This window comes from Protomyctophum bolini (genome assembly GCF_963924005.1).
Source record: "Protomyctophum bolini genome assembly, chromosome: 6".
NCBI lineage: Eukaryota > Metazoa > Chordata > Actinopteri > Myctophiformes > Myctophidae > Protomyctophum > Protomyctophum bolini.
In genome coordinates this window covers 22,045,317-22,058,561 of record NC_137867.1, presented here as the reverse complement: position 1 = coordinate 22,058,561, position 13,245 = coordinate 22,045,317, and the positions used below count along the sequence as shown (strand labels likewise).

General features: G+C 42.2%; 1 protein-coding gene across 3 annotated transcripts in view; it reads left to right on the top strand.

The window, feature by feature from the left end:
- The window catches only part of LOC308317729 (G-protein coupled receptor-associated protein LMBRD2B-like), a 17,754-nt gene extending 5,490 nt beyond the window's left edge, over window positions 1-12,264 (top strand). The window contains exons 4-18 of one of the 3 annotated variants that reach the window (XM_080766999.1): window positions 1-96; window positions 868-1,035; window positions 1,861-2,071; window positions 2,265-2,339; window positions 2,457-2,579; window positions 3,436-3,615; window positions 4,098-4,277; window positions 5,048-5,181; window positions 5,716-5,821; window positions 6,116-6,213; window positions 8,696-8,799; window positions 8,913-8,959; window positions 9,150-9,252; window positions 10,067-10,184; window positions 10,314-12,264. The exon at window positions 1-96 is cut by the window's left edge and continues 3 nt beyond it. In XM_080766999.1, coding sequence (XP_080623125.1) covers window positions 1-96; window positions 868-1,035; window positions 1,861-2,071; window positions 2,265-2,339; window positions 2,457-2,579; window positions 3,436-3,615; window positions 4,098-4,277; window positions 5,048-5,181; window positions 5,716-5,821; window positions 6,116-6,213; window positions 8,696-8,799; window positions 8,913-8,959; window positions 9,150-9,252; window positions 10,067-10,184; window positions 10,314-10,323 — 1,753 coding nt within the window. In that variant the 3' untranslated portion in view covers window positions 10,324-12,264. Of the gene's footprint in view, window positions 97-867; window positions 1,036-1,860; window positions 2,072-2,264; window positions 2,340-2,456; window positions 2,580-3,435; window positions 3,620-4,095; window positions 4,278-5,047; window positions 5,182-5,715; window positions 5,822-6,115; window positions 6,214-8,695; window positions 8,800-8,912; window positions 8,960-9,149; window positions 9,253-10,066; window positions 10,185-10,313 lie in introns of all 3 variants that reach the window. The other 2 variants (XM_080766998.1, XM_080766997.1) reach the window with 2 other exon arrangements.
- The last annotated feature ends 981 nt before the right edge of the window (window positions 12,265-13,245 follow it).

Here is a 13,245-nt window from a genome sequence, read left to right as displayed (position 1 = left end):
ACAGAAGGTATGTGAAGAGCCATGGAGTTACATCCCAGATGGCGTCCTACCTGTGTTCTGGAGAGTTGTCTACTGGACTTCCCAGTGTCTCACCTGGTGAGATTACAATAATGCCAAACATTCACAGAATAGGTTGTTTCTCAAGGGCAGTCCATACTGTCTCCGACCATCGAACTTTTCGTCAGAAAGCTCCGGTACAACTACAACATGACGTCACTCGCAACTTCTGAAACACATTCCTCAGAATTTTTGTTCTGAAAGCTGCACTCCCAGATGTTGTGACTCTCCGAACTCTACTTCGGAGAAAAAAATTAAGTCTGATCTTTCCGACGAAAAGTTTGGTGGTCGGAGACAGTATGGACTGCCCTTCAGTCACCATCAAAACTATCAGTGGTAACAGGTACAAGGGTTAGAGTCAGCCAAAGTTGGATGTGTAATATCTCTTTAAGAGATGCATTTTCAGTTTCTGGCAGATATCTATTAAAGGTTAATTTATACTTGGTCGACCGACAACATTGTGTCAGTGCCCCTCAACACTCAACAGTATTGCATTTTCTTATGTACCAATGCATTTTCAGTTGAAAATACGCTGTTGTTGTCTTCCAACTTTATTATGATTATGAATACAACTGCTGTGATTGTGGGAGAAAAGCTTATGGGACAAGATAATTGCCATGATGACTAAATTGGGAGAAAAATGTAAATGGGAAAGTTATTGGCAACTCTAAATGAAGAGAAACAAAGATTATTGTGTTGCAACACAGTTACACATCATTCGATGAAGTGTAACTGTAAATTGACCTTAATTCTGACTCATACTCTCTTTTAATCCCTCTTTGGTGTTTGTGTGGTAATGGTGCACAAAAGGCTCCTGTTGCCCTTCATGCAGTCATATGCACGTTCAGGGTCCTTTTCAATCGTCGGAAAGATCAAAACAGCTCTGATAGAAAATGCCATCTACTATGGCACCTACCTCCTCATCTTCATCTCTCTCCTCATCTATGTGGCCAGTCACCCACAGTGGAATTTCACCTGGTAAGTATACCATACATACAGCAATATTCCCAACAGTCCTTGCATGTAAAGAAATAGCTACAGTGCAATAGAAAACACCATGAACATAAACAAGTGAGACTTTTATGATAGCTAAATCTAGCATTACTGAAGATAAGTCACGTAGCCATGGGTGGAGTTCATGGTTTACTTTGGATAGCTCAAATTGCCCTCTATAATCACCTATATGGTCTTTCGTGGTACTTGTTTCATGTTACGTTTATATTTTGTAAGTTGAAATATCCACTTCGAATCTAGTGTCCCTATTTTGGGCATGTTATTATGTGAAAACGATAAATAAATTGCCAACCTTTAAGAAATTAAATAAAATAAGATCTATAAACTCACAACACTGTATATCATATTGTGAGCATGTATATCAGAAATTGTTTGTCAGGTCTGATTTATTGAAGGTTAAATCAGGGGTTCCCAAACGTTTTTGGCCCAGGTACCCCTTGGGGGGAAGATTATTTTCCAGGTACCCCCTCATCCTCGCAACATAACATTTCTATTCAAAGGCCCTTGACTGATGGAATATAATTAAGGATTACTGTGATTATGGTAAACTCACATATCACACATACCATAATTCACTGGTAAAAACAAATAATAAATACAATTCTGAATTATTTCGTGGACCCCCTGGCTATGCGTCATGGACCCCACTTTGGGAACCACTGGGTTAAATAATACATGTTCTGTAACCTGACTCCGCCAGCAGGCGTCTTCCATCTGGTTAATGGTTCTGTGCCAGTTCACTTTAACACTTTTGCTTCAATGAACGGTTGATGTTTTAAATTTGACTAGGAGGAAGCTTCAGACCATTGGCATCACGTCTGCCAACACATGGGGCCTCTTCCTGCTTGTGCTGTTGCTAGGCTATGGCCTGGTGGAGATCCCGCGTTCCTATTGGCTCTCGTCTAGCCATGCTTATCTGCTGGCCAAGACATATTTCAAGGCAGCCAAGATGACCACTGAGAAGGTAGACGCTGAGGAGAACTTGGCAGATGTTATGGAGGTGAGAGGACAGCAACGTGTGTTTGTAGGACTGTCATGCATTAACTACAATATTTTACTGCTGCCATCAGTATTTATTTTTAACTCACCTTCACAATATATGACTAACCTGTGAAGTCAAACCATAGTACATACATTACAACAAAATATGCAAATAAATAATGAACCAAACCAAAATTTATTGGTTTTCTCAGGAAGTGGCAACTGTCCATAAAACCGTTAAATACAACGACCCTCTCAGGAAGTGTGTCGACAGCATTTTCAAAAAGGTGAGGAAATAAAACCTTTAAACACCACTTTGCTTGTACTATATCCCTATATCACCTGCTCCAGAGTGTTAATTTACGTGAATTCAATTAAATGTTTACCTTGACACTTCATTTCAGTGTCCCACTGAGTACCAGGAGCAGATGGGGAGGGATGTAGAGAGTTGTGAGGGCAGCAGTGATGGGGAAAACCAGCGCAACATTCTTCCATCCAAGTGGAGCCTAGTGAAGCTTCATAAACAAGTATCTATAATTTATATCAAATATATGTGTCATTTTAGAAATGGGAAAACAGACAAATTAAATTATAGGTATTATGTAGCTCTGGTCCATAGCCTTACTGCTTCGATTCTGCCCTGCAGTTGGCCAAAAAGGGATTTTGTTTCCACCGGGAAAAAAAATACTTTTAGTTTAATACTCCGCTGCGCCCTACCGATATTGCCCAGAGAACTGCCTCATAGAGAATATTTTTCCTCCAGTGAAAAAAAATCCCTTTCTGGCCAAAGAGTACCGTTTATATGTGTGGTGGGGGGCTCAGAGTGTGTCCACTAAGAAAAGTAGTCTTTCTATTGACACAACCCGTCTTTGTATTGGTGAGTAGGTCAAACGTTTGTGAGATTTCCACAAAAGAGGAGAGGCTGGTCTGATTTCGATTTGAGATTTAAAACTGATAGTCCCATAGCCTTACTGCAGGGCAGAATCAAAGCAGTAAGGCTATGGACCAGAGCTAGGTATTATGCAGCCACTGGAATGACTACATTGGCCCATGTTATTACTTAAACTCTGAAAGTGGATGTATGGGTCCATTTGCTTACTGTACATATGTGCACTGTCTGAGTTACAAATGCATCAGTTAACCCAAAAAAAAAAGAAACATTCATCTCAAAATATTTAGTTCCAGGGATCCCCAGAATCAAAGATTTGAGTAAACAAAAGATATACATATTCAAAGATTTGTACAAGTTGTCATGATTTAAGAAATATTGCAGATCTATTTTTGAATAAAAAATGAATAATAATACTTTTTAGCTCAAATATAAAAAGACACGGATGCTTTCCCAGTTTGAATGGGTTAAAAGTATTCTACCGTATATTTCAGGTGATCTCTGCAGTGCAAAGGCAGAGTCAGACTCAGGTCCAGTGGTCCATCCTGTTGGGCCAGGCCTTTCATCTAGAAGATGTGGCCAAGAGCCAGAGCAGCCCAGCCCACCAGTTCATCCACAGCTTCAGCTCACAACAGCACCACAGCTGGCTCCACAGGTTTATCTACACTTCTACTGTAGGTGAGTTCAGCGTATCGGCCGTAACATCTAGAATCTGTGGTTTAGGACTCTCCAAAATAATGTTGTAATCAGCGATAGACCCAGAAATCTGGCATCGATCTGTTCCATCATCCAGCCACAGCAACAAGTAGAACAAGACTCTGTGCAGTGCATACCTTCGCCTATGAGATGCATGGTGTGCTATTTCCACCTAGTGCTATTTTGATATGACAGATTGTCATTTTTACATCACTTGACTGTGACCGTGACCTGTGACCATATTGACCCACTTCTTAGCTAATGGTCAGAGAAGCAGAGACAAACAGATGGAATGGGTTGATAACTGTGTGTGTGTGTGTGTGTGTGTGTGTGTGTGTGTGTGTGTGTGTGTGTGTGTGTGTGTGTGTGTGTGTGTGTGTGTGTGTGTGTGTGTGTGTGTGTGTGTGTGTGTGTGTGTGTGTGTGCGTGTGCGCGTGCGTGCGTGTGTGCGTGCCCAGAGTGGTACTGGGAGTGTGTGCTGAGACAGTGGTTCTACAGGTTACTGGCGTTGTTTCTGTGTCTCCTCTCCGTGGCGGTGGTGTGGTCAGAGTGTACCTTCTTCAGCACACATCCTGTCCTGTCTCTCTTCGCCGTGTTTATCCAACTGGCCGAGAAGCAGTACAGCTATATTTGTATTGAGGTAAAGTCATTCATGGACACAAATACAGGCAGCTGAGACACACGTATAAACACAGACATGCATGCGTGCGCACACACACACACACACACACACACACACACACACACACACACACACACACACACACACCCACACACACACACACACACATATTTCAGAAAGCATAAAACATGAGAAAGTGTGTGAGATACGTTTGGGCCTATTGCCGGTGTACATACAAAGTCTGACGCTGATCAGTCCAGCGGTTTGCGAGCTTATCTCTGGACACACAGGCAGACAACAGATATTTTAGAAAGAGGAAGACACATTTGACGTGTTGCTGACATTAGGAGATCACAAACATGAAACAAGCAGTAGGAGATGACAGGCAGAACCACAAAGGGTTACAAGCTCATAGCGCGCCACCGAGTGGCGCGCCACGAGCTTGTAGGTCTGCTATTTTTTTTAAGTCGAAGAACGACTGACATAGAAACATAGCTTTTTCAGCGCAGGTTCTACTCTAGTTACACGGATCTTGTTATACTTTCTGTAATGGAGCCGATCTGTTCTGTTGCTGTTTTCTGGATCCAAACCAAAGCCAGATGTAAAATGATTCATTACATCACTAAACAAAAAACAAATGCCTGTGTACCTACGCTATTGCATCATAAACTTCAAAATAATTGTGTAATAACAAAATATGGTCATGGTACCTGTTTTGAGATCGACTTTTGTCTTTAACATACACTTGCCACCTCTTTATGGCTGTTGTGGTGTTTCCTTCCCACCAGATGGCGTGCTTCGTCAGCATCTTCTTCCTTTGTGTGTGTGTGTACTCTACTGTCTTCAGAATCAGAGTATTCAACTACTATTACCTGGTGCCACACCATCAGACTGATGCTTACAGCTTGCAGTTCAGTGGGATGTGAGTCTAAGTCATTTTTATTTATTTTATTTTAGGATGTAATGGGGCATAATGATTCAGAAATTAATTAAAAAACCAACTGTTTTTAAGTTTGCCAGTGATACCGCATCAAGCAGTAGGATACTATTACTGAGACAGTTTTGAGGAGTTAAATTAGATGATTGATGTCGTAATAGGTGACGATCTGGAGCGCTGCTGGACTAGCGGTTAAGCAATTAAGTTATTACTTTAGGCTCTAATGCAGCCTGACAGCGAGTCATAGGTTTGATTTCCAAACCTTTGCTGCATGTAACTCCCAGGCAAAAAAGCCCCTAAAATATAATACTATATTAATAATATGCGAACATCCAGCAAAAATAACGGATGTCAGAAGCTGATATTCAATTATTTTTAAATCTATTAAGCAACTACTGAAGACATCTCACCAATATTTGAAGTTACATCACGGTAAGGTAACTAACTACACAACTCAAACTTTTTCCAATATTTATTTGCTTTAAGTTTAAACCTGCTATGCTTTTTCTTCTACCTCAGGTTGTTTTGCCGTTTGACCCCTCCTTTGTGTCTTAACTTCCTGGGTCTGATCCACATGGACTCAGCTATTTCACACCAAGACAGAATCCAGACCTCCTATACCTCAGTGGGTGACTATTACTAATGACATAAACCATGACATAACGTGTGCGCAGTTATCTGTCTAATGTGTGTGTGTGTGTGTGTGTGTGTGTGTGTGTGTGTGTGTGTGTGTGTGTGTGTAATTGCTGTTATTGCAATTTATGAGCTGCGTTCTCTTCCCGCGTTTGCGCGTCTTACTTGTTAATTTATTTGTAACTCAGAGTTAAATGAACACAGGATTTTACTGTGTACCATCTTCTGTGTAGACAAGATTGATCAGGAAACTACATCTCCCATGATTCTTTTCTCTCTCTGTCAGATCATGGGCTCCATGAGTCTGCTGTCCTTCATATCTGATGGTTTCTACATCTACTACCCCATGATGATATTGCTGCTCTGTTTGGCCACATACTGCAGGTCAGTCAGTCTAACATTCCTTTCAGTGTAGTTTAACAGGTCCATTTCGTTTCATGTGTCTGAATACACAGAAGATGAATATCATAGTACAGCAATATCATTTTAGTTTAGAACAAATATACAACAATAAAACAGTCAAATAACTGTATAACAATATAATGCAGGCATAGCACCTGTCTAGAGCTCATAGTTTAGCTGTCACATATTGAAAATAGGTCTTGAATGTGAATAGAGCTTGCCTCTCTGATCGAGCAAGGTTGTAAAATGCACTTTTTATTATCTAATCATCTGTCTAAGTACTTCTATTTGTGTGTGTGACTATGTGTGCGTGCGTGTGCGTGTGTGACTATGTGTGCGTGCGTGTGTGTGTGTGATGTCACACCACAGCCCTGGTCACTATATACGCTTCTTACATTGATCACTAGTGGTGAGACACACGGAGACAGATAGACATACTGGCAGGGAGGGAGACGTAGACAGACAGAGACATGTTACACTACACAGTGGACAAAATCAAAGGACCAGAGGGATATGGTGCTGCCGTAGTGATGGGACATAAAGTTTATACTTTTTTGAATTCCACCAAGGACACCATCCATGTGACCAATGTGCATGTCTTCAACACGTCTCTATGCTGGATAAAGGTGTCCCCAGTGACACCTGCAAGAGAATAAGGTCCCCTGGAAATTCCCTCCAGATGCCACAGCCACACAGCTGTGCTGATAGGAGATATGGCCTACATCTGGGGAGGGTCAACTCGCTCAGGTTACTGCAACGTGCTTTATGCAGTTGATGTTGACACCCACACATGGTTCACACCCAGGGTTTCTGGGACTGTTCCAGAGCCACTCAGCATGTGTCAGTGGGAAGTTCATGTTTAAGTTTATCCATGGAGGATTTATAAAAGGGGGACCTATGTCCCCCATAAAAAAGGGGGACATATGCAAGTTGGACACCACCACAATGGTCTGGACTTTAATTAACACCGGAGGCGCTGCACGACCTGCTTCAGCAAAGCACTCTGCCACAATTGTCGGGAAACAGATGTTTGTATTTGGGGGCTGGTTGGTCAACAACATCATGAGAGTGTTTGACACGGAGACCAACCACTGCATGAACATACCTTCTACACAGCCTCTTCCAAAAGGACGCTGGGCTCATTCAGCCTTTACCTACAATGGAGAGCTGTACATATTCGGTGGCAGTGAGTTCCAGAAGAACTTCAATGATTTGTGAAAATACAATCCAGAGACCTTCTCCTGGAAGGAGGTTAAGCCCAAGTGTAAACTTATGATGCCTGATGGCTGCTGTTGCATTGTGGGAAATGGTATCATCCTCTTTGGAGGATCCAGTGATGGTGTGTTTATCTTAGACTTGAGCCCTAGTCTGAAGACGTTATGCAAGCTAGCAGTTATTCAGTACGGTCTGGAGCAGTCTGAACTCCCACACAACATCAGGTGGGAACTGGCAGCCATGATGAATATATAACCCCAATACTGCCCACATCAGCAGCCAATATGTAGGCTACTAGAATTTGCGCCCGCTTCGCGGCCACTCTAATCCCTGAGTTACTTCGCCACGCACTCCGCGGCAGAAGTGGCCTGTTTGCATGAATGAAACTGTATGTAATCGCGCCTGTGTGTGTGTGTGTGTGTGTGTGTGTGTGTGTGTGTGTGTGTGTGTGTGTGTGGCGTGGCGTGGCGACAGAGAGAGAGAGAGAGAGAGAGAGAGAGTGTGTGTCAAAATGACAATGACGCACGTCAAAATGAATCTGCTAACGTTGTGGTCACCACTGTTAGCATGTGTGCTATCAGGCAAAAGCTGAGATAGATATAAAAGTACTGGCCAAAATGTCATACAAAACACAACACCTAAAATCGGAATGTTATTGTGACCTATTGAGCACAAACAGACCATCATGATTTGCTTGCTGGACCTATAATTCATTTATTTGCATTAAATTTCCACTCGCCCATATAAATAAAAAGCAAGATGGCTGCCGATTGTGAGACTGAAAGGTAGTGTGGGGGTGGGCCTGGTGGGCCTATTAGAAGACACGGCAGTGTTGGGCTGAGAGCTGGTGACTCTGATTGGCTTGCCACATCTTTTCGGAACATGTTTTCATAGGCTGGAGCGCACATCTTTTGGCCACGTGACCAACTTAACAAATGTTAAAATAGATGATTAGGTATTAGAAATACTACTGACATGACATCCTGTAAAAACACAGATAAATAAGATCATAATATAAGGAATTCCCACTTGGTCAGGGGAGATATTGTGTGCTTTTGAGATTTTAGGCAGTAGTAACTGACACCGGATACTGAAATGTCTCAACGCAAGAGTAAGGGAAACCACCACCAACCACTGCAGATCTACTATATTGTATTACCATACAAAATTGATTGTTACAATAAGTTCTGGATTTCAGCTTTAACACAGTGTAACAATATGTGTAACAGTGTTTCTTTTGTGTGTCTAGCCTTGGCTCACGCTGTTTGAACCTCCTGGGCTTCCATCAGTATATCACAGATGATGACTTGACCTCTGATCTAGTTGATGAGGGCAGGGAACTGATCAGAAGAGGTTATTCATTCATTGTTCCTTTATTCTGGTCACTTGATTTATTTGCAATACATTTCAGAGGCCATCAGTTCATTAACATGTAATAATAACTCTATGTGTGCTTCTCTGTGTAGAGAGAAGAAAACAACAGAGGACAGAGGATGGCGAGAATCGTAAATGGGTTAGAACAATTTGTTATAATTTTTAACCTTTGAGTAACGTTTACCAAACATTTTCAACTTAAATAAATTATATAATATATATAATAATAAATATAATACAAATAAATATGTCTATTTTTCTCTGTATAATGTGACTGTGTATAGATTCACTAGTGTATTCAATTGTGCGTGCGTGTGTTTGTGTTTCAGGGCTGGAGGGAGCGATATGGACATCAGGGACGTGTAGGCCGTACCAAAAATGGTTACTCCCAGTTAAAGAACGACTGCCCTTCCACAGAGGTCAATTCGAATGGTAACGTGTGTGTGTGTGTGTGTGTGTGTGTGTGTGTGTGTGTGTGTGTGTGTGTGTGTGTGTGTGTGTGTGTGTGTGTGTGTGTGTGTGTGTGTGTGTGTGTGTGTGTGTGTGTGTGTGTGTGTGTGTGTGTGTGTGTGTGTGTGTGTGTGTGTGTGTGTGTGTGTGTGTGTGTGTGTGTGTGTGTGTGTGTGAGAGGCCCTACTGCCCAAGGGATGCTAAGTCTTACAATATCTCAGATTGGGTTACTTTGGCTCATTCACTGCCCTTTGAATTCATCACCACCTCTTACAAATTCCTCTTCCATTGCACCAGCATGGCAGGTTGAATACAGCCCCAGGTCTCCCACACGGGTAATATACCACTTCACTCTTGGAAAAAGAGCTCCGTTCTTACAAGGTTTCATCCAGGGCCTCTCTACTACAGTAGAAAACAAATGTATTCATAGCAACTGTGCTCAGTTTTTTTATGTACAGTGCAGTGTGTAATCAGTGAGGATAATTATGGTGTTTTCTTCCAAAATGTGTGCGTGCTAACCTGACGCCGCCAGATGGAGGAGGCTTGCTTCACATTTATTTCACTCTGAACTTTACTGAACTCTATACCACCCCATCTGGCGGAGTCAGGTTATATGCGTTTTGGATCTGTATGTTTTAAGTAATGCGGGAGTAACTCATGTTGCTTTTGGCACAGAAAGTAAATGTGTAATATAAGTACTAAGTGCTGCAACTATCGATGAACCTTTTAGCGATTATTCTAACGATTAATTTTTGTATTAATTGAATAATGGAGAAGCTGTGTGTGCCTGTGTCAGCAGCCCAGTGTTCTTGGAGGGAGCGTGAAGAGAGGGAGCAGAATACAGCTCTGCTGCAGGGCACGCAGCCTGTGAACTACAGTGGTGAAGAAAACCTCAGCGGTTCCCCTGCCAAACGGTATGTTCATGTTCACTCATATACCACTCTCTCATATACAAAAATAATAATAATAAATAAATAAAAATGGCAACACAGAATGAGCATTGAATTTCTTAAAGACTACCTCTGTATGCATCTCTTTCTCAGGTACACGTGAGGACCTGAGGAATCTCTTACTGCACCCTTCTTTATGATTCCTGTTCAGTTCTTTGACTATATAGAAGTGTCTGAACATGGTGGACCCTCTAAACAAGTGTATGGCTTAATTGGGTCATCCACTCACAGTTAACAGTCTTTGTATTGAGTTTGTGCTTGAAATGCACTGTAATTCTGCAAACTGTTAAACTGTTAATATTTCAATCAAAATCAATCAATCAATCAAAAAAAAACCCGGACTGGCATCTTTGATGATGTTTGAAAGACAAAGATGAGATAAGATATTCTTGTTTCAAAAAGTAAAAAGTAAAGGGTCAGTCAGTGGTAGAAGTTGAGAAGAAGAAAGGATGATGTCTCAAGAAATAATAAGGACGGCCATCGCTGAATGAGGCCACCTGAGAAACAGAAGGTCCCTGGGTCATCCACCAGCCCTGGTCTATGTGTCCAAGTGTCCCTGAGCAAGACACTTGACCCATAACTGCCCCCGGTGCCGCATTACTAGCACTTGCACACTGCTCCTAATAGGATGGGTTAATAGCAGAGGTATGTGCATGCTGTGCAAATGGTCCCTACTCCCAAAGGAGTGGGGACCATACTGTATTATTATAAGATAATGTATCTGAGTGCCAAAACAGAAGAGGATATGAAAGACCAAGTGACAGTTGATTGAAGCGAACATATTGACTGTTGGATTTTACATCTCAGGGATATTGTGGGTGTCGGGTGAGTATACTGCGACTGGATTAGAACCACTTTAATTTAAGGGCGTATTTGTAATTGTAACATTATTTTTTATTAGACCATATAGATGGGTGGGTAGTATAAGTATTGTATTGCCACACGTATCGAGATCTCTGTCTGCTAATACATCTGATGCTGTCTATTCAATCTACGGGCAAGAACAGCTACAAAAACGCCTGGCAACAAATCTACACCTAGATCCCCTTTCCACCGGTTGGTTCCCAATGGGAACCGGTTCAGTTCTTTTTTCATATTTTCAATTATTTAGCATATTTTCATACATAATGCCCCTTTTGCATATTTAAAAATGTAATACAATAAATCATTGTCTTCGTGTAAGTACTCAATTGGGGAAGTTTCATGGTGATAACAATCTAATATATGGTTTTGCACACTCAATTCAGAATTAAGCTCTGGCTCATGGACTAAGAACCAAAAAGAACTGAACCGGTTCCCATTGGGAACCAACCAGTGGAAAAGGGGCCCCAGTGCTTTGAAACCCATTCCTTATTCTGTCCTAATATGAAGGACTGCCCTAAAGTCTTTTCATTGGTAGTGCTGTTATCTTTCCAAATTGCTTCCACACAGTTCAAGCCCCTCCACCGAATCTAGATGTTTGCCGGAGATCTGGCTACGCGAGACTAGGGGGACAAAATATAGTTTTCATTTGAAATGTAGCTGTATGCTACAGCTGTTTGATATCCGGAAATCTTGTGGGTGAAGAGAAATGATAATGCACATCCTTCTCTTAAACAATCTTTTGTTATATTAACAAAATATATGTTAAGTATTTAATAAAATAACCTTTGTTGATAAACAACAATAGTTTTTTGGACCTGCTGATGGCTCTGCTCCCCCCTTCTACATATCTCTCTCTCTCTCACACACACACACACACACACACACACACACACACACACACACACACACACACACGCACCTGTAGATACTTCCTTAATGTAAACAAAGTCCACACCCACAACACCAGAGGGAGTGCAACAAACCATGTACAACCCAGATTCGGCACAAACGAGGGACTAAATTATTTTCGCTCCTATGCCACCAAAATGTGGAACGCCCTACCAACAGTCATTAAGACATGTGAAACCCTTGACTCCTTCAAAACTGCTCTCAAAGGGCACCTACGGACGCCGCTGCAATTCGAAACTGGCCCCTGTAAAATCTGAATCCCCCCCCCCTTTTCCCCTCACTGTATATGTATATGTATATTCCCTTTTTGCTTCCTTTATGATGAATTCCTGTTCTGTTCTTTAACTATATAGAAGTGTCTATTTGTACGTCTCTAAATGTTTTGATGAATTGAACAAGGTGGCTTCACCTTCACCTATCCCGTAACCCCGGAGGGTCGTTGGGGCACCACAGACGATCTGTTGACCAGCTCTCTCCATCCCTCTCTGTCCTCGGCAGCTCTCATTGCCTCACTGAGTTTCAAGTGTGTCCATTCTCCGATGTTATCTTCCCATCTTTTCTTTTGTCTCCCTCTTCTCCTGCCACCTCGTACGGTACCTTGCAGGATGGTCTTTGCAAGGCCAGAGGATCTGGTGATGTGTCCGTACCACCTCAGTTTCCGTTTTATGACCGTAGTAAGAAGGTCATCATGTGGGCCAATGGCTTTGCTGACCTTTTGCCGTACTTCCTCGTTGGTGACGTGTTGGGTGTAGGAGATACCCATGAGTCTTCTGTAGCATCTCATCTCCATGCTCTGTATTCTCCTCTGGAGCTCAGCTGTAAGGGTCCAAGTTTCGCAAGCATATAAGAGGATTGACATGACAAGTGATCGCAGTAGTCTCACCTTTGATGTCAGACTGATGTGTTTGTCTTTCCATATGGGCTTGAGTTTTGCCAGGGCAGCAGTTGTTTGCGCAATTCTGGCAAGGACTTCCCGTTTGGATCCTTCATCGGACACGATTGCTCCAAGATATTTGAAACTGGAGACCGTGTCCAGTGACTGTCCGTTGACTTGGATGTCTGAGCATATGCCGCTGACGTTGTTGGTCATCATTTTTGTTTTCTCTGCATGGATTTCCATTCCATAGGCTCGGGAAGTGTTGTCAAGCCTTTCCACTAGGCTGGCAAGTTCTTTCTCTTCTCCAGCTAGCCCATCAATGTCATCCGCAAAGCGGAGGTTGGTGATTGGTCTGCCTCCTATGCTGACAGTTCC